The sequence below is a fragment of the Lepisosteus oculatus genome, chromosome 14, assembly GCF_040954835.1.
Source record: "Lepisosteus oculatus isolate fLepOcu1 chromosome 14, fLepOcu1.hap2, whole genome shotgun sequence".
Classification (NCBI taxonomy): Eukaryota; Metazoa; Chordata; class Actinopteri; order Semionotiformes; family Lepisosteidae; genus Lepisosteus; species Lepisosteus oculatus.
The window spans coordinates 53,061,237-53,082,188 of NC_090709.1; the positions used below are offsets into that span (position 1 = coordinate 53,061,237).

The 20,952-nt window shown below is 44.9% G+C and overlaps 1 protein-coding gene and 2 non-coding genes across 3 annotated transcripts; 2 read left to right on the forward strand and 1 right to left on the reverse strand.

Annotated features, from left to right (window-relative positions):
* Nucleotides 1-6,859: 6,859 nt before the first annotated feature.
* On the forward strand, nt 6,860-6,917 carry LOC138243818 (U7 small nuclear RNA). The gene has a single exon (XR_011192436.1). It is a non-coding gene; the product is annotated as a U7 small nuclear RNA (small nuclear RNA).
* A 306-nt stretch (nt 6,918-7,223) lies between these two features.
* Nucleotides 7,224-7,701, reverse strand: LOC138242458 (histone H4-like). The gene has a single exon (XM_069197984.1). It carries the CDS (start codon nt 7,533-7,535, stop codon nt 7,224-7,226), a length of 312 nt encoding a protein of 103 aa, XP_069054085.1. The 5' UTR covers nt 7,536-7,701.
* A 9,895-nt stretch (nt 7,702-17,596) lies between these two features.
* On the forward strand, nt 17,597-17,684 carry trnay-gua (transfer RNA tyrosine (anticodon GUA)). The gene is given in 2 exon segments: nt 17,597-17,633; nt 17,649-17,684. It is a non-coding gene; the product is annotated as a tRNA-Tyr (tRNA).
* Nucleotides 17,685-20,952: the final 3,268 nt, after the last annotated feature.

The window sequence follows — 20,952 nt, forward strand, 5'->3', positions numbered from 1 at the left end:
CTCCTACGCTCCAGCATGATTCTCCCTTCGTCCATTCCCTGCTGAATGTCAGCTTGTCGCTTTCATCCTTCAGGTGGACCTCCTGTAAGAAACAAACTGAGAAAGACTTTGAGGCCAGATCATGAAAGACTCCCCGTCTTTTCACCGGGTCTCTTAGCCCTCTCACGTTAGTTGTTAGAAAGATAAGTTTCACAGTCATGATTAAACAAGTGAAAGTTGAACCTCCTCTCTTTGTGCTTACAGTGGAAAACTTGGGAGTCTACATCTGGGCACTGTTTAGCCTAGATGTAACTCCTCTCGTTCGGGTCCTGGGGGGAATATGCTGGGCTCCCTCCAGGTTTCGCTGGGGACTGAAAAGAAAACATGCTGGACAGGTCCAGCCCTACCATCAGTCCGGGCTCCAGGGCGGCTTCAAAGTAATCCTCGTCTTCCTCCTCCGCTTCGCTTCTCTCAGCCACCGCTTCGGGGAGGCTCCTTTCTTCCCTCTCTCGGGGAGTTTCGGGGGCCTCCAGTTTCTCCTGGGCTCCTCGGATGCAGCGGGTGCACAGCTTTGCACGGACCTACCTGACACAGGCGGGGGTCCGGCAGAAGCGGCACTACGACCTGCGCTGCAGGGGGCCTGCCTTCCAGCCCAGGGACTCGGTTTGGGTGTACAACCCGCGCCGCCGCAAAGGCCTCAGCCCTAAGCTGGTGCCATCGTGGGAGGGGCCCGCTGAGGTACTCGGGGTGGTGGGCAAGGTCTGCTACCGTGTCCGGTTGCGAACACGGGGGAGAGTGGTGGTCCTGCACCGAGACCGCCTGGCCCCCTACCGGGCCCGGGAGGAGGAGTCGTGTGGGGAGGCTCTAGAGGAGCAGCCGGGGCCGGAGCCGGCTGATAGTGGGGCATCCGTGGGTCGCCAGCCGTCACCGCGGCGCAGTGGCCGCTCACGCAGGGTTCCGCAGCAGTTGGCCGAGTACGAGTACAGCCTGAGGGGGGTTTTCGACGTCGGCAAGATGCCAGACGCTTCAGGTGGGGGCAGTGTAATGCCCTCGCCTGGTGGTAAGGAGGAAGCACCCCCAGGCGCTCGTAGTACCGCTGGGCATGCTGGGAGTGGTAGCCGGGGAGAGTCTGAGGGTCAGCACGATGACCAGCGGCTGACCCTACCTGTGTAAATAATGTCCTAATAGTTCGAGTGCCCTGTGTAGTCTTGTAAAAGTATAGTGTGTTGTTAGGTAATTACCACCCTAACGAAGTGTACGTGTTCCGTCAGTCTCCTCATGTGCGTGTAGATCCTGTGTTTGGTTTTGTGTGGTTGTTAACGAATAAAGCTAATGCTTGTTTGTTAATCGTGTCTCCACTCGTCCTTTGTTCTGAAAAGAACCTATAAATGCTTCAATAATCTTTACTCAGCAGCTTATTAAAAACAGCTCCCGTGATGTTCAAACCGATTTTTTACACAGAACACTGACACAGCTTTGCGTTCTGAATTTCTTTTTCTCTTGTGTTAAATTTAATGTGGCACAATGCACTGGGATAGGGGTATTCTGTTCACAAACCAATAGCATTTAAACCACAGCACCCACAATGCTGCAAGTAAGTGTTTTGTACACTAAGCAGAGAGCGATGTCTTCCTCGTTAGTATAGTGGCGAGTATCCCCACCTGTCATGCGGGAGACCGGGGTACATCAGGACGGCCACAACGCAAAGTACTGACCCCTCTGCGATCACGGCGAGTTACTGATACACACGTGGCAGGGCGGAAAAGGCTGTGCTCTCTTCGTGTGACATAATTCGGGAAAGTCCTGACGTTGCATTTCAACTGAGCCCCAGTATACATCGACCCTTTGACACTGAGTGACAACTCTCTTGCGTGTTTTCTCATATTTATGTAGTTTGCTTGCACGATGCCCAGTTGTGTGCTCCGGTCTAGCGGTTAGGATTCCTGGTTTTCACCCAGGCGGTCTGAGTTCGATTCCCAGTATGGCGACATGTCAGTTTTGCCTCCTGCTTTCCAAAAGATCAGCACCGTGTACGAAAGAGCCGCATTAAAACTACTCGAACGTGCAAAACGTGCGAGAAGAGGGGGCGCTTGTTTCCAGCCGAAACTTCTTGCGTGTGAGACGAGCTGATCATCGCTGTGGGAGGGTTACTCTGGTAGACAGGGCTGACCTTCGGCAATAGGATTTATAGTCTCCAAGATGATATATGCACTTTCTGGAGAGGCGTTTTTCTCCACTTCAGTAGCCCGATTTCATCGATTGCGTGGAGAGGGCTGCAGAATGTGGCGCCACCTTTCCTGCTCTGTCCATGACAGGCGTGCTGGTCTCTGGAGAGAGAGCACGGTCCATCAGCGCACTCCAATAAAGGCACTGGAAGCAGCTGAATCACGCTTGGCTGCTGGACACATCTTACCACCTTTCCGTAGTGTAGTGGTTTTCACATTCGCCTCACACGTGAAAGGTTCCCGGTTCAAAACCGGGCGGGAACTGGCTTCTTTTGTCGCCACGCACAAAAGGGGATTTGGGATTCGCCTAGCGCTGTGATCGAGCAGACCCACTCACCTCTTTGTGTGGTGGGATCTGCACAGTGCATGTCGCAGCGCTCCCTGCTTTCACTTCAATGTGCTTCCTGATGTCGAGTCGTGTGCCGTGCGGAGGCTCTGAAAGCGAGAGCAATGAAAAGGTGCACGACGCTGTGAAAGAAAACAGAGAAGTGAAAGGCAGTCCTTTCTCTAAGGAGGTAAAAGAAAAGCAACTACCCGCCAGGGAATCGAACCCCGGTTTCTCTCCGACCCCCGGCATCATGTCCCGACCCAGCGTGCTGGAAGGCGACGCGTGCTGTGATCCCTTTACGAAGCAGAAATGACAACCGAGGAACCGAGAGATCATTTCAGCATTTCGCGTCTGAATGGAAAACAGAAACGACCAACTCGGAATGACTTGCTTTTGACGCTTTTCAAAGCGTTCTTTGTGCACGACGACTGCGCCGCCTAGCAGATACAAATGGGTTGGACAACTTTGAACTAGCAAATGGAAGAGGGCTAAGCCCCCTCTCTTTTAGCCCAGGTTCGATCTGTCTCCCAGAATCACCAGGGCGCACGCACACACACACACCCGTGCCGTTGAAGTGCTCTGCTTCATTTCTAAGGGCAACTCAACATTCACTCCTACCCCGAGAACAGAAAAGACAGCGTCCTCAGCAACAACAGCTCAGGTCTCTGCACAGGAGCTAAGCTGCCCCCATCTCCTCTGCTCTGCGGCTCCTGCGGAGCGGAGTCCTGCCTGGAGCCGTGTTTGCAGGCGGCGGCTCCCCGCGCTCTGTCTGTGCGTCGTGTCCAAGAGCTCCTGGGAGCTCCTGCGCAGGTCGTTTGCGCAGGTGGTGGAAGCCGGCCGGCAGAAACCGGTCTCAAGACAAAGGGAGAGAGGTGAGAACAAAGAACCCGCACCTCCCCTGCAGAGAACCGAAACTGCCGAGGCCACACCCCAGCCGCACCAGTGCCTCAAGATGGCCGCCAGGACGACGGACAAAATGGCTGACCCGAGGAAGGGCCCTGGATAACTCCCAGCAAGAAGGGAAAGAGGATCCACCTTCGGAAGGACAAAAGAAAAGAGTGGTAAGGGAGAACCGTTTCCTCGTCCTAGAGGAAACAGAACTTTCTTCCCCCGAGGCCCAGGAACCAACAGAGGAGGCAGCCCAGGAAATGGAAACCCTCCCCCCCGAGGCCCAAAGATGACAGGAAGTGACAGCCCAGGAAACGGAACCCCCCTCCCCCGAGTCCCACGGACAACAGGAGGAGGCAGCCCAGGAAGTCGGAACCCCCTCCCCTGAGGCCCAGGAACAAGAGGAAGAGGCAGCCCAGGAAGTGGAGCCCCCCTCCCCCAAGGCCCAGGAGCAACTGGAGGTCCCCGAAACTCCTGGAGAAAGGGAAGAAAAAAGCCTTCCCGAAGCAGTGGCGGAGAGTATCCTCGAGGAAGACTAGGATTACTTTGAAGCCGCCCTGGAGCCGGGACTGATGGTAGGGCTGGACCTGTCCAGCATGTTTACCTTTCAGTCCCCAGCGAGACCTGGAGGTAGCCCAGCATATTCCCCCCAGGACCCGAACGAGAGAAGTTACATCTAGGCTAAACAGTGCCCAGATGTAGACTCCCAAGTTTTCCACTGTAAGCACAAAGAGAGGAGGTTCAACTTTCACTTGTTTAATCATGACTGTGAAACTTATCTTTCTAACAACTAACGTGAGAGGGCTAAGAGACCCGGTGAAAAGACGGGGAGTCTTTCATGATCTGGCCTCAAAGTCTTTCTCAGTTTGTTTCTTACAGGAGGTCCACCTGAAGGATGAAAGCGACAAGCTGACATTCAGCAGGGAATGGACGAAGGGAGAATCATGCTGGAGCGTAGGAGGGGTCCACTCTTCCGGAGTGGGAATCCTCCTCGGAAACCCAGAGATGACGCTGGTTTCCTCCTTCTCGGTGGTGCAGGGCCGGATCCTGGTCGTAGACATCGACTGGAGGGGGCAGAAGTTGAGAGCAATTAACGTCTATGCTCCAACAGAACCCTCTATCCTGAAGGAAGTGTTTGCTGACCTGGCCAGCTGCTGCACCACCAACAGACAGGTGGTGCTTGGCGGGGACTTCAACGTCGACCGGGAGAAGGGGAGCGATGCTAGCTCGGCAGAGCTGGAGTCGCTACTCAAGCAGTTCTCCCTGGTAGACGGTTTCAGATGGTGCTGCCCTAACGACACCGGAACGACATGGAAAAACTCCCAGGGAGTGTGCAGCCGCCTGGACTACATTTGCACACGACCTGCTCCCTGGAGTCGGTGACGGTGTCCCCGGAGGGGTATTCCGACCACGAGCGATTGATGGTGGTGGCTAACACCAACCTGCCGCCATTCGGTCGTGGGTACTGGAAGCTGAACCAGGAGATACTGGAGGAAGATGACTTCAAGGCACTGTTCCGTAAAAACTACGCGAGCTGGGTCGATCTGAGAGACGGCTACAGCTCCATGGTGGAATGGTGGGAGTCGGTGAAAGACAGGACCTGAACCCTGGCGCAGACGTACTGCAGACGGAAGGTGGCCAGGGAGAGGAAGGAAGCTGCACAACTCCAGGGCCAACTAGAGGAGGAGTACAGCTCGGCTAACGGGGGAGGAGCCTTCAATTCAGCCCGGGCACGGGACCTGAAGGAGAGGCTCTGCAAACTCAATCAGGTCCGAAGAGCCCAGAAAAAGAGGGTGATCCACGGCCTGAGACGGGGAAATGGAGAGGAATTGCTGGGCGAGAGCGACAAGGTAGAAGCGGCCACCGCTTTCTACACGGAGCTCTTTTCAGAAAAGCAGACGGAGGTGGTGAGGGAGGACTTGGAGGGTCCGATTGCGGCCGAGGAGCTGAAGGCGGTGCTCTTGTCCATGGAGAATGGCAAGGTGCCAGGGCCGGACGGACTCCCCAAGGAATTCTACACCTGCTTCTGGGACACCCTGGCGGAAGACCTGGTGGAAGTGGCGCAGGAGATCTTCCGCCGGGGGAAACTCGGAGACACCATGAGGGAGGGCTCCCTGCTCTTCAAGAGCTCTTGGCAGAGACGGCGAGACGGGACCCTGTCATCGACGGCCTGGAGATCTTGGGAGGCGTGGGGGAAACCCTGAAGATCTCCCAGTACGCCGACGACACGACGCTGTTCCTGAGGTCGGACAGGGGGTTGAGGAGGGCCCTGCAGGTCATGGAGCAATACTCCAGAGTCTCGGGGTCGAAACTCAACCGCCGAAAGAGCAAACTGAAGTTCTTCGGGCCCTGGAAGCACAGGACGACGGCGCCGGAGGGTCTCGAGCTCTGCACGGAGCCCCTCAAAATACTGGGGGTTTCCTTCCAGAGCCAGAACAACGAGACCAACAACTGGACCAAGAGGATCGCCAAGGTGAACGCGAAGCTGGGTCTGTGGAAAACGCGGTCGCTGTCCTACACAGGGAAAGTGATCCTGCCGGCTTTGGTTTACCTGGCGGTGGTGGCTTCGTCTGGGGCGGGAAGTACGAGTACATCACGAGAAACCGGATGTGTCAGCCGGTCGAGGAAGGGGGTCGAGATGTCCCACATTTCTCCTGAAACTCGACTGCATCTTCTACTGCAACCTCTGTCGGGCGCTGCGGGAGCCCATCGGACCTCAGGAGGAGGACGAAGTGCCTAGTCGCCAAATGGGGTTTCCCCACGGCGAGGGAGCGCTGGAAAGGACTTTGGGCCCTATACAGAGATTAAAGGACAATAGCGAGTGGTAGGTTTGGAGGGACTCTCTTATTTGCGCAAATCCGCCCCCACTTGCAAAGATTGATAACGGACAATCAATCTCCGTTACGCCGTTGTTATTTATTATATGGAGTGTTAATATGTGTGAGATGTTTCTTTTGAGATGTTTATTTTGCGGAATAAAGTATATTTTGTAGAACAAAAAAAATCTTATGACAAGGTTTACAAGGTATCTGTTGAACTACATTCTAATAGGTGTGGTCACATTCCAGGTCATTTGTTTACGTTTTTGTTTCTGGAGTACCTGTTAGATGAAATGTGCTAATATGTAACCCAACTCCAGTGTGAATAACTAGAAGAGGGGAGCAGCTCCATTCCAGACCAAGGGAGCTTTGAGATTGGCTGGGCCAGATCTCTCATTTGCATATCTGATTTGGAAATACAACACTAAACCCCCTTCTTGCATGGATTTAACTTGCACCCAAGAGACCCCTACTGTGTATTGCTACTTATTTTTTATGATAAGTGGTGATTACCAGTTGACAGGTTTCATTTGTTGAATTATAAATGGTTCTGTATTATCACCCTGAATGGCCTGTACCCAAGGTTTGGTAGGGTATGTGTTTTCATTTCATTTACCAACTGGAATTTTTGCTCTTTTAGTATTTGTCTAGAAGGCTTTCTAAAGTCAGGAAGCCCATTTATTTGGTGAAAAAAGATTCTGTATTAATATTAATATTTCTCATACAACATAAATAGGGTCTTTTATGAATAAAAAGATCTTGCACTTGGAAATCTTGATAAAGCTGTGTGCTTCCATACACTCTAGCAGTTTTGATTCCTAATATTTGACCTTAGGTGTGGGAACGGGTCTTTTTTGCAATTTGATTTCCAATTGATCAGCACAGTATAGAAAATAGACCCATAAAGCAACCTCAGCAGTGACAAATGTCACTGGGTCACCTGGGTTTATACGTCGGGGTCCGGTAGTGAAGCTCCGCTCCTGTTTAGCCTCCGAAGCCGTACAGGGTGCGGCCCTGGCGCTTCAGCACGTACACCACGTCCATGGCGGTGACGGTCTTCCTCTTGGCATGCTCGGTGTAGGTGACGGCGTCGCGGATGACGTTCTCCAGGAACACCTTCAGCACCCCGCGGGTCTCCTCGTAGATCAGCCCGGAGATCCGCTTCACTCCCCCACGGCGAGCCAGGCGGCGGATGGCGGGCTTGGTGATTCCCTGGATGTTGTCACGGAGAACCTTATGGTGACGCTTAGCGCCTCCTTTCCCAAGTCCCTTTCCGCCTTTGGCTCTTCCAGACATCTTTGTAACGAACAGTTCTTTCCATACCCTATGCGGACGACACAATCCGACGAAGTGGGGAAACACTGGGGAAACGTCATGCAGGAATACGGGGCTGAAGACAGGAGGGCGTGTCCAAGGTGCGCTGGTGCACAGCGGAGGTGTGGCCGAGGCGAACAATCCAAAAGAGAAGTCCTAAGGGAATATCCAAAACACATGAGAAAGTCCAAAACCAGAAGATCCATCAGAACAAGTTAAAAACCGCGAAGACCGGCGGACAGGGAACAGGAACGGGAACCGAGATTAAAACCTTAACGGGACCAGGCGCTTCCATGTCCCAGACTCGCACGATACGGAAATCAGATGCAGAGCCCGGATGAGCGTCAGCGCCTGGCTTTTAAGGTGGGCTGGGAATGGGAAACATGTGCAGAGAATGAAGTCTTAAGTGAAAGGGCTGGAGCACCCTTAAGGAGGGGGAACTAATATCGTGACAATCTTCTAGTTATCAGCTGTGAACACGACACACACTGCTCATCTTTGATGTACAGATGCAGCCATTCAAAGTGCGCGGTACAGACACGTACCGGAGGTAATTGGCTACGGCGTCGTGCATCCTGACGCGCGATGACACAAAATACCGTGGTATTTTTGCCGAGACAAGTTGCCTTTCTTATACGCGGAGGGATCTACTCGTGAGATGTCCGCTCGGTCCATTTCTGAGCTCAGTATAAGGTGTAGAAAGCATGACTGTCATCATAACCCGCCTCTCACCCTGGCCCGAGCCTGAAGCATGCCCCCTAGTGCAGGGTTAGAGGTGTGGAATAATGTTGTGACTATTGCTTCATCAATAACATGCTGATTGCATGTTTCTAGATGGGTATAACAGAGATCTCAACTACTGAGGGGCCTTACTCATAATTGCTTACACTTATATACAGATGCAGCCATTCAAAGTGAGCGGTACAGACACGTACCGCAGGTAAGATGACACGGGGTACCGCGGTGCGTGATTGGTTGACCGACAGGGGCACTCGTGGTCCGTTGGTCTGTCGTAGAAAGACTTACTGTAAACGTCTTTACTGTGCCCGTTGTAGCTATTGAATTTTACCACTGAAGGGAAATCTTAGTAGCTGAGCATAAAAAGAATAGGAGCATACTGTAACGCGTGTGAAGGCCATAAACGATATTAATTTTGGAACATAAACATACAGTATATAGCTGGTCTTGGTACTTTAAAGAAAAAAATACACACCAGTATTCCATTTCTCCCTAAACATTGTAAGCTTCGAAGTCTTTAACGTGATACCGGAGTCAACAAGCATCCTTTTAGAATTTGATTAAAAGGGAATATAATATGGAATTGCGTATCTCAAGAATTTAAAAATGGTATGATTACATCCGTGTGCTGCGACAGGGCTGTGTAGGGCTGTTTCGCCTGCCTGTTCATGCGAGCTGTCTTGTAGCCTACCTGGTCTAGGTGCGTGACAACCAACTGACAGGTTGTGTGTTCGAATCCAGCTGGTGCTAGACTTTTCATTTTTATTTATTTATTTTTTAATCGCGTAACATAAACATATTACTGTATGCAAACTTTACTGTATACAGTATGTATATGTATATTTAATGTCTTAACTGTGCCCATTTAATTGAATTTAAAAAAATTATTTGACACGAACATTAAGCTGTTTACATCTTCCGCCTGAGAACAGTCACCCGTTGCTACCCAACGCAGAAACACAGTCACTAACTAGCAAAGAGAGGACATTAGCTACCCAATATGATAAAGAAATAAATGATTATTTTGTTTATTTCTTTTGCACATTTATATCGATTGTACAAGCACTTGGAAACTGTCCAATCCCTACTTCATCAGGCATTTTACCGGTCTGGCGCCGGTCTGTGTCTTCCAGGATATAATGCCAGGGAACTCTTGTTTTTATGTCCACTATAACAGACAATCTCCTTTGCTTTTAACCGAGCGTTTAATAATTTCCTAAAATGAAAATGATTTACTTTATTTCCCTCACGGGATCAATAAAATTATCTATCATCTGTCTAAACTATGGGACAGAATTTTGGGGTCTCCCCATACCAGAGATTATGGTAGGGCTTCAGAATGGTGATTAGCTGACACCATCTGACACCCCTCTGATTGGAGAAAAAAGACGTGCTGGTTTGCTATACATACTGTACCAGGAAGAGGATTTCTTTCTATTCAAAACGTGTATTTTAAAAGTTTAAGAAGTAAAAACCTTACAGCGTACACAGATTTCTAAACTGATCAGGATCGTTATCTTTGTCTTATGCATAATAATGTTCACCGCTCTGTCCAGCAAATTAATAATAAACTTTATTTTATATAGCGTTTTAAACGAATAAGTAATTAGATTGCTCATAAACCTAATCACTTGCTTTTTCTTTTTATTTAGGCTCAGATTTCAACTATAGATCGTATTATTAATAACCATAATAACAACCAACCAACAAAAACAACCATATAAACATAATACCAACCAAAAACATAGATAACAACCACAATACAAAATCAAATATATCAAACCATTTTACTCTCGCAAATTCCACCAATTATCATAATCCCGCCCCTTATGCAAAACCAAACCCTCCTCCCATCCCAGTTTATCCTCTTTATCATAAACAAAATCCACCTCAATTTTCAACATAAAACATTACACAAAATCAATACCTCAACACTCCATACTCAACAACGATAATTCACAAACAGCCAGAACATGTAACTACACATTCCCAAACAGACCTAATTTCAATAGCCCCGCCCCTTATGCAAAACCAACATCCCTCCCCTGTTCTCTCTCTCCCCTGGCGGTTGTAATTGTTTTTATTTTCAAATAAATTTTAGCAAAGTCATGTATTTTAAAAATCTTAAGATTTTTATATTTATGTCTTTATTTAGTGGTTTCATTAGTGACAAAGGCTAAACTTTCTTGGAAAAATGTATTTTATGTAAACCATGTTTACTATTAATTCATTCAGGGCTAAAATATGTTCATTGTCTTCTAATGAAAGAAGGGTTCCTTTCGCCGTAGTTGGGAGCCTAGCCTTTAACTAGTAAGTACTGTACTTACTGGGTTTTTGAGGGGGGGGAGGTGTCTTTCGCTGGAAATCTCGCCTCCTACTTTGAAAATACCCGTGAAACTGGTTCAATTCGTCACAGCCAGCACTCCTGCAGAGAGGGGGGTTGTACTTGCAGTGTATACAGTACACGCGTTATGCTCTTCGTTAATGTCTAAGCCGGAACATATCATTATATCTCATTTTGTATTTCTTAAAAAAAAATCGTTTTCCCAGCCTAACAGTATTGTTTTTAACCTGTAGTAGTTCAGGTGGGTAGCTGCGTCAGCATGCGTAGGCTGCAAAGGAACAAGTAATAGGTTTATTCCATGCTGAAAAAAAGAAGAAAGAGAACACAACGTTTCGGCCGTGGAGCCTTCTTCAGGTGTGAGAGAGACAGGGCAGTAGGCAAAGGTAAAGTAGCGGGAGAACAAAGGTTGAGAGGGAGGAGGAGTGAGAGGCGGGAGCAGGGGACAGAAAGAGAGGCATTCTGATGTATGAGTTCGGAAAACCGTCTTTGAGAACACAGACGGAGAGATTAGAGTGGTCGTGGCCGTCAGAGGTCAGGGCTGTGAAGATTAAAGATCTCTCCAAGCCCATTGTTTCTCATTTCACCTCTGACGGCCACGACCACTCTAATCTCTCCGTCTGTGTTCTCAAAGACGGTTTTCCGAACTCATACATCAGAAAGACCACCGAAACTAAAATTATTCTGCAGCTAGGATCACACATCCTCCCTTCCCTTAACGACAGATTACTGTTCTTTTAAATTTTCTCCATTCCTTGGAAGTTTCATTTCACACCTCTCTGCACCCATTCTGACTTCACACCTCTTGATTGGCCTCTCTTTCTGTCCCCTGCTCCCGCCTCTCACTCCTCCTCCCTCTCAACCTTTGTTCTCCCGCTACTTTACCTTTGCCTACTGCCCTGTCTCTCTCACAGCTGAAGAAGGCTCCACGGCCGAAACGTTGTGTTCCCTTTCTTCTTTTTTTCAGCATGGAATAAACCTATTACTTGTTTTTAACCTGTAAAGCGCTTTGAGGAGCCACCTTTAAAGGCACCATATACAATAAAGTTCATTATTATTACTATTGTAAATTTGATGGACAGAGAGGTGAACATTATTACACAGAAGACAAAGATAGCGATTTACATTGCATTGTGTATCGTGCTGCTTTAATACAGTTTTAAATAATTAAAAGTCTAAACAGTATCAGCTTTATTTATGGGTTTTAAATAAAGGTGATTTAAATGCGATTTAAATCAATATAAATGTTTATATTGTAACGCATAGGTGACTATTCATTGTTATTTAAATGACTTAAATTCGATCATGTTGTGATATTTAGAAATATACATTTGTTTGGTGCGAGTGAAGTTTTATTTAATCTCTGAGCCATACTGATTCTTCTGGAAGCCAGTTTCCGCCAGGGAGTAAAAAAAAAAACACACTATGGTATTCTCTCCAATGCAGTGCAGTTAAAAACATACCTCTGATGCTGCTCCTAAATGAATATCGTTTATGACCATCAGAAGCTTTATGCTCCTTTTCTTTTTTCCAGTGGATTGAACAGGGAGAGGCATTTCATGATGTACTTTTCACTGATGAAACAACAGTGGCTCTGGAACAGTTTTCAACCATGTCGTTTTATAAAAAGGGGAGATATGTACACGTTACTGAAGCTAAAAGTTTAGCCTTTGTCACTAATGTAACCACTAAATAAAGACATATAGAAATCCCTACGTTACAGACTGTATATGGCTGGTATTGGTAGTTTAAAGAAAAAATACACACCAGTATTCCACTTTCTCCCTAAAAATTTTAAGCATCAGAGTCTTACATATGGTTATTTCGGAAACGTTTGTACGTGCTCCTTCTGACCATGTTACTGTTTACTGTTACTGACCATTTTAAGTTTAAGTGCCTGTGGGCACTTTTCCTGTCAGTGGGGGGTGGACCGTCTTTCATTAGAAGGTTAGTCTGTTCTACTCTGAGAATGTAGAGGGGGTGGAAAGTGCCCGCGGTCATTTAATTAGTATTAAAATTCACACTGATTCCCTTGCGAAGATACGGACATAGGAATATTCGTGCGTGGTCAAAAAATGGCATAAAAACGACAAAGTGAAGGCTGTGAAAACATTCACAATGTACTTTATACACAAAGCAAATATAACCCCCCCCCACCACCACCACCTCTCTCAATTCAATTCAAGCAGCTTTATTAGCATGACAGATGGGTACAATCAGTGTTGGGTATTTGCTTTGCTTTGAGATGCCACTTTTAAAGGTGATATATAAAATCAAGGCTTTAACTTGTTTTAACTCCGCAAGTCTGAGTTCTTGTGTCTGTCCTATCCGAACTCGAAAGTATTACAATATGTATCTTTATAGCAGGTGGTGTACAGCTTTTTAGGATAGATTAAACTTTTCTAAAATGTATTTAAAAAATAAAAACGATTACAATCTAATCTTTCCACGTTTGATCCCAAAATAAATCTAAACGGGGAGAAAGCTATGCTGAAAGTTTATTAAAATACTTAGAAGACAAAGATATCAATTTATGTTGCATTTGTCTGATTGTGAATCAAAAAACACATATATTTAAACCCGCATTTGTGATTTAAATCAAAACGTTATTTAAATCAATATAAATGTTTATATTGTAACGCCTAGGTGACTATTCATTGTTATTAAAATGACTTAAATTCGATCATGTTGTGATATTTAGAAATATAAATTTGTTTGGTGCAAGTGAGGTTTTATTTAATCTCTGACTCAGTGATGGCCTGGCATGGTGAGGTGTGCTGGCAGCTATGTGGTGTTACGCAGTGGTGGCCTGACACGGTGAGGTGCGCTGGCATCTGTGTGGTGTGACGCAGTGGTGGCCTGGCACGGTGAAGTGCGCTGGCAGCTGTGTGGTTTGACGCAGCTGGTGGCATGGCACGGTGAGGTGCGCTGGCATCTGTGTGATGCAGTGGTGGCCTGGCATGGTGAGGTGCGCTGGCAGCTGTGTGATGCAGTGGTGGTCGGGTATGTAGAGGTGCACTGGCAGCTGTGTGTTGTGACGCAGTGGTGGCCTGGCACGGTGAGATGCGCTGGCAGCTGGGTGATGCAGTGGTGGCCTGGCACGGTGAGGTGCGCTGGCAGCTGTGTGGTGTGACGCAGTGGTGGAAATGTTCACCATGTTTCACCATGCTGAAAATGTTTGTACCAAACTTTTTTGAGGCCTGTTTAATTGTGTCTGAAGTCTGATGTTGTAATTTTTTTTGTTAAAAAGATCCATGAAAATGTCACTACTAAAGTTAGCTGGTACTGTTGGTATTGTAAGTGGCAAGTAGAGCTCATATTTTAGATTTTGTGTAGTTGCTAGCGTTGAACTGCGTGTTGGATGCACATGAATATATTCATTATATGCCAGCGCACCTCACCATGCCAGGCCACCACTGCGTCACACCACACAGCTGCCAGCGCACTTCACCGTGCCAGGCCACCACTGCATCACACCACACAGCTGCCAGCGCACCTCACAGTGCCAGGCCACCACTGCATCACCCACCTGCCAGCGCACCTCACCGTGCCCGGCCACCATTGCATCACACAGCTGCCAGCGCACTTCACCGTGCCAGGCCACAACTGCGCCACACCACACAGCTGTCAGCGCACCTCACCGTGCCAGGCCACCACTGCATCACACAGCTGCCAGCGCACCTCACCGTGCCAGGCCACCACTGCGTCACAACACACAGCTGCCAGTGCACCTCTACATACCCGACCACCACTGCATCACACATATTTCAGCGCTATATATTTCATGGATATTATGGAATATACTGGTACTGTTGGTATTGTAAGTGGCAAGTGGAGCTCATATTTTAGATTTTGTGTAGTTGCTAGCGTTGAACTGTGTGTTGGATGCACATGAATATATTCATTATATGCCAGCGCACCTCACCGTGCCAGGCCACCACTGCGTCACACCACACAGCTGCCTTGGCACTTCACCGTGCCAGCCCACCACTGCGTCACACCACACAGCTGCCAGCGCACCTCACCTTGCCCGGCCACCACTGCATCACACAGCTGCCAGCGCACTTCACCGTGCCAGGCCACAACTGCCCCACACCACACAGCTGTCAGCGCACCTCACCGTGCCAAGCCACCACTGCGTCACATAGCTGCAAGCGCACCTCACTGTGCCAGGCCACCACTGCATCATACAGCTGCCAGGGCACCTCACCGTGTCAGGCCACCACTGCGTCACACATATTTCAGCGCCGTATATTTCATGGATATTATGGAATATAATGGATGGATATCTTAGTTATCTTTCTAGTTCACAGGTTTGCATGCATAATTTAATTTTGAAAGCCACTGAGACATCAGGTACTACTGTTGTATTTATGAGAAAGAAACAAAACAAAAAACATACTAACAACTGTGCCATCCTACTCCTTAGTTAATACATTTTATTATTCATAAACAGTTAACATTGTTAGCAAAATATTTTGAATTATATTTAACCCTATTTTTTCTTTAGTTTTGTATTTAACTTATTATATGATAGTCAGACTTAATGTATATTTGAACATTGAAAATATATTTTTACAAGATTTTACATTAAGCACTTAAAATTAATATGGTTAATAATAGTAAACTGTAACATGCTGTAACAAGATAGGTTAAACTGCGAAGAAAATGCTTTCAGAGAAAATGTTTCAGGTGTGAAGAACATAGATCTCCAATGCAATTTCAACCAAACCTGTTCCCACACACCCTGCCCCCACTACCATTAGAATATACACAAACATTTTAGCGTTTCATTCTGAGCAGAAGACCCTCACACCTGAAGAGTGCTGGCTGTGACGAATTAAACCGGTTTTACAGGTTTCAATCACAGACCATGTGACATGGGACTCAGTAAACTAACACACAGCGCCACCAGATTTGATAATACCTAACCAAAATCCGCAATATGGAAACAGAACCTGTGTAATTGTTGATTTGACCGTATGAAATGCATAATATAAACCTAGAAACATATACGTGAGCAGTACTTAAGCACATACCTCTCAAATACTGTAAATCAAGTTAAAAATATCTCAAGACCGATTCTAGTCATAATGAAACCATGTTTCATGTATGTTTTCTTTTTCATCTTGAAATAACTCATTTCTAAATACCTTTTTCACTGTTAACATCTTGCAGCAACTCTGCCACAAAATATACACTCTGACAGTTCATCCTGCTACCAACATTAAATAAAACAAATCTTAAGATTTCTATATTTATGTCTTTATTTAGTGGTTTCATTAGTGACAAAGGCTAAACTTTCTTGGAAAAATGTATTTTATGTGCTGCGGAAAAAACTGACTTGCTTTAACAAAATATGTTTACAAATCCTTTCACCTGGCATTTTCGTAGTTAGAAATTATGGAACGCTCTGTTAAAAGCAAGGGAGTTTTTATGTCCGTTGCAGTTCTTTTGCAACATTAATATAATTATATCATTATTAATTTCTTGAGATACGCGATTCCATATTATATTCCCTTTTAATCAAATTCTAAAAGTATGCTTGTTGACTCCGGTATCACATTAGTTAAAGACTTCGAAGCTTACAATGTTTAGGGAGAAATGGAATATTGGTGGGTATTTTTTTCTTTAAAGTGCCGATTCCTGGAACACCCCTCTGAAGTGGTTCCATAAAATCTGGTATACGGAAAAGAAAGCGTTGATAAATACAAGTGTCTTTTAAAACACTCTTTGCTGCGCTCTTGAGGATCCTTGTGATATTTTAAGCTCTAGTTGAATGATAGGTGTCGCATTTTAAATCATTTTCGTAGTTAGAAATTATGAAACGCCCTGTTAAAAGCAAGGAAGTTTTTATGCCCGTTGAAGTAAAACAAAATGCCTGACAAAGTATGGCTTGGACAGATTCCAAGTGCTTGTACAAATGTGCTAAAGAAATTATACTTTGAGTATACAGCTTGTCCAGAGTCATCCATTATTAATACTATTAGTAATATCTTCAGTAAAGGCTTTGATGCATAAATATTTCTGATAAAGGTAGGTTGTGTACTTTTGTCCAACTGAGCAATCTTGCTTTCATAAAATATACCAACATTTTAATGACTGATGATTAACATGCTGTAATACAAAGTTCAAAATTAAAGGCTCAAATGCTGTGCATGAGAGGTTAAGCTCCCCCTGGCGGTTTTACAAGGCGACGCCGGATAGTTAGTCACGTGACACACGTGAACTGCGTGATACCCCGGTGGGCGTGTCGCGGTATGCCGCGAAATACCTCACCCATTTTGAATGGCTGCATCTGTATAATAGACATCTTTCTTTGATGTCTATTATACATCAAAGAAAGATTTTTATAGGTGTAGAAACTAGTAAATAAAGCCAATGATTTGTTTTAGAAATGTATTCTTAAAATATACAATTATTCACACCTTAACAATATGTAGTTCAAATTATACATTATATACAATATTGTATTCAAATGTCTAATCATTATAAAAAACACAACTGGTAAACTTCAGTTCCAAATTCTAGTAACATGGCAATATATATATATATTAATGACAAACACAAACTAATTACATGAACACGCTAATATTTAACTCAAAACCACATTTCGATTCAAATATAAATTTTTAAAATTTACAACTTCTTTATTTCCACGAAAATATTATTAATGTAGCACAAACGCTATGGTGATCCTCCTCTCGAGACTAATGAAATGTTTAATATGATCCCTCGAGAAAAAAAAGGAATCAATTTCCGCCTGGAATGATTGATGCCCCATCAAACATTTTGTAATATCCCTGGAAGTTTATACAGTAGAATCCTGGTTCTTGGCTTAAATTCAAGGTAAATGAGACTAAGGAAACGAGTTGGAAACTTGATGTCGAAGTGGGATTTAAATCACCCATTTCACATTTTACTTCATTGGGCAGTATGGGCCAGAGAGCAATACTACAGTGTCCCTTCGATAGCTCAGTTCGTAGAGCAGCGGAATGTAGTGGAGTTAACAGGGAATCCTTAGGTCGCTGGTTCGATTCCGGCTCGAAGGAAGGTGCTTTTCATGTAATTTAATAAAAGAGTTAAAAAAGCGAATCTGTTTTATTCAGACATTGATCAAAAGCTCAATAATCAACTAAGCAAAGGCTCCTGTTCCGAATTCAGCCCACGTCTGATTGTCTTGTTTTGGCCAAGATCTGATCTTTGAATTAAGGGACTACACTGTCTGCTTTGTAATTCAAAAATGCATACAAATGTCAAGTTTTTTGTAGATATAAAGGTGTTCTCTGTTTTCAAAGGATAGGTACTTAATTGGCATAATGATTTGGTATTGATTTTGTATCGTTGTATTATAAAGTTTGTGCTTTCTGTGTTTTTATCGTATTGTGAACTTATTTTTTAAACAAATGCTTACAAAGGCAAACACGGCACACATCTGTTTATACCAGCGGTGAATTGTACATTTTTATTAAGTACAAGCTACTGTGCACTTCTGGGAGTATAACAGGTTCGATATAAAGTGGCAAAAATATAAAAGGGGAAAATACCCCAGACTGCATGTAAAGCCCTCGTTGTGACTGTTTTAAATAAAATGGCGTACTATGCACGAAATGTTGCAGAAACACAATCTGATATTTTGATACAGGTAGGCCAGCGCTTCCAAAGCACAAAAATTCGTATTCTATATTCTGGTCGCTTGCAGATTAGAATGGCATATGTTTAGCAATAATATTATTTATGGTACCTGAAAGTTTCAGGTTGTTGCACAAAGCTAAGGTATGCGTATACGTGATCTGACAACTGGAATCAATTTCCTGTCGTTAAACTCTGTTTATTTTTAAGTTGAGGCCCAGGATCCAAATCTTCAGTTCTGATTTTTTAAAGTGATATCTTTCCTTCCTGTCGTGGAAGTCACACGATGTGAGCAATTGTTTTTTTTACGTTGCGATCCAAAGAGCCTCAGACGCACAGTCTAACAGTAACCAAACCAGAATGGATTCTGCTGGGAGCCGGGCTGAGCTCATTCTCACTCCCTGTGCTGAAAACAGAATTATTTCTTCCCCGAACATCGTCTACAGATCACTTGTGCGCTTTTAACCTTCTCGCAGCTACGGGCGAGACTGACGCTCATGATATGAAGGCACCCGCCGGAACACATTCTCTAACTCTCACAATCGCGACAGACTTCGCTTTTTAAAAAAAACGTAGCATTAGCTTTATCAGTTTTTACATTAATCTATTTTGAATCAAAGTTTGATTTTTTTTATTGCATTTTACATTATAATAATAATAATCATCATCATCATCATTATTGCTTACACTTATATAGCGCTGTTCTGGATACTCCGCTCAATGCGCTTTACAGGTAATGGGGACTCCCCTCCACCACCACCATTCTCCTGAATGATCACAGAGAGTCAGGACCTCGGTATTACGTCTCATCCGAGGGACGGCACCTGTTTACAGTTTAGTGTCCCCGTCATTGTACTGGGGTATCAGGATCCGCATTAACCGCAGGGTGTGCGCCCAGCGACAGAAACCAGATGTGTGTCGGGCTCGGCTGTGAGCAGGACAATGACGTCACGGGGACAAAGTAGAGGAAATCAAAACGGTTCTATAAAAGACCTGTGTCAGCTGTTGGTTTGCAGTCTGGACTCTAAATCCTCCGATCCGATTTTAAATCTCTCTAATACCTGAGCGGCTTCTTCCGAGTATTTATTCGTATACTTATTAGTAGTATGAAGAATGTGACAAATTTATGATTTCTTGGAACAAAATGGTTTTTATTTGCATTCGAAATGAAGCGGAATTTTAGCGCGACACACAAACCCTTTTTCTTTTTTAGATAGTGATTTTTAAACAGACATAAATGTAGAAAACGTGTTTTATTTTAGCACTACAATAGCAGGGTCAGTGGCGTAATGAATAACACGTCAGGACTTCCATCAGAAAATTATACTGTAGGTTGGACTGCCGTCTGGCTTGTTTCGTTTATACCACTTACATTCTTTTATATAAATGAACTCCACCTGAAAGCTATAGAACACACTTTAGGTAAGTTGTCTGCAGCCTCATGCGAATTTCGACAAATTACCCAAAACACTGTACTGTCTGGAGTTCAGCTCCAGCTCTGAACTCAATTGCAATGAAAAACCATGCGTAACAAAACTGGAGAACAGCTGAACTTGTGCTCAGTTCGGTGATGAGGGTTCAGAACTGTCCTTGTTGTAATTAGCACGAACTGCACAGGCTCTGAATCAGACCATGTCAATTAGTCTATCAGTGTAGGACACGTTAATGTAGAATTATTAATAGGTTTATTAGTTAGTTAGTTCAGGTTTACCCACCTGAACTAATGTAGAATTATTACTTGGTCTGTCTCTTGTTTGTATATGAATGAATGTCTCTGACAACTTAATGTTAGTTTAACGATGTAGGTTAGGCGTTGACATATGCACGAGTATACGAAATGTCTCACTCCTGATTCAACTCATGTTCTATAGGAGATTGGCGATTCCTCCTGTTTCTCGTACAACCAAATCAGAACAGAAGCCCGTGTCACCCAGCTGTGATTCAAGATCGACTCGCATCTTTATCCTTTTTTGTTCGTGATCATTATTTTCTTTAGTTATGATCAATATTGAACTTTTTCTAAATTAAATGACAATAATCAAACATGCAGGCAGATTTTTGAAAAGTATTCGGAATTGACAGGGTGCCCCTTTGAAACAGTCGTCAGAAAATGTGAGAAAATGAAAGTTATGTAATCTCTCCCACAAAGCATTGAAGATTGGAATCTGAGTGTAAAAAAGCTACCCGTCTCCCAATGATAGGCAGGGATACACACCATGACTCGAATAGACTCAGCAAACTTTAACACCTATGATATTACGAGTGCTTTGCACGTGTCGAATTTCAAGAAGGAACTACTACAACAGTTGTGGACATAATTCAATACCACCGGCAAAGTCCAATGCCGGCAACGTCTGCGAAAATAATGTTCACTCATGGAATTTGGTCTTTGAATGGCTGGCGGGAAAATTCATTTATACTCCTGTTGCACCCTCAGCTGAAACGTTAAAATAACAACGCAGATTTGTTGGGAGAACCTGACAAGAATTATTGGGTTAGCACTGTATGTATTCTTGTATATTTACTTTAATTTTAATATAAATGTAAACATGCATGCTGTATAATCTATTGTAATTTTAAAATATGTTAGCTGAGGATGCGAGGGGGGCCATTATACCTTGTGAAACACGCAAGGAACTGTAAAAAAGGCTGGTATTTGAATAAAATTGGCGATCACAAGAAAACCAC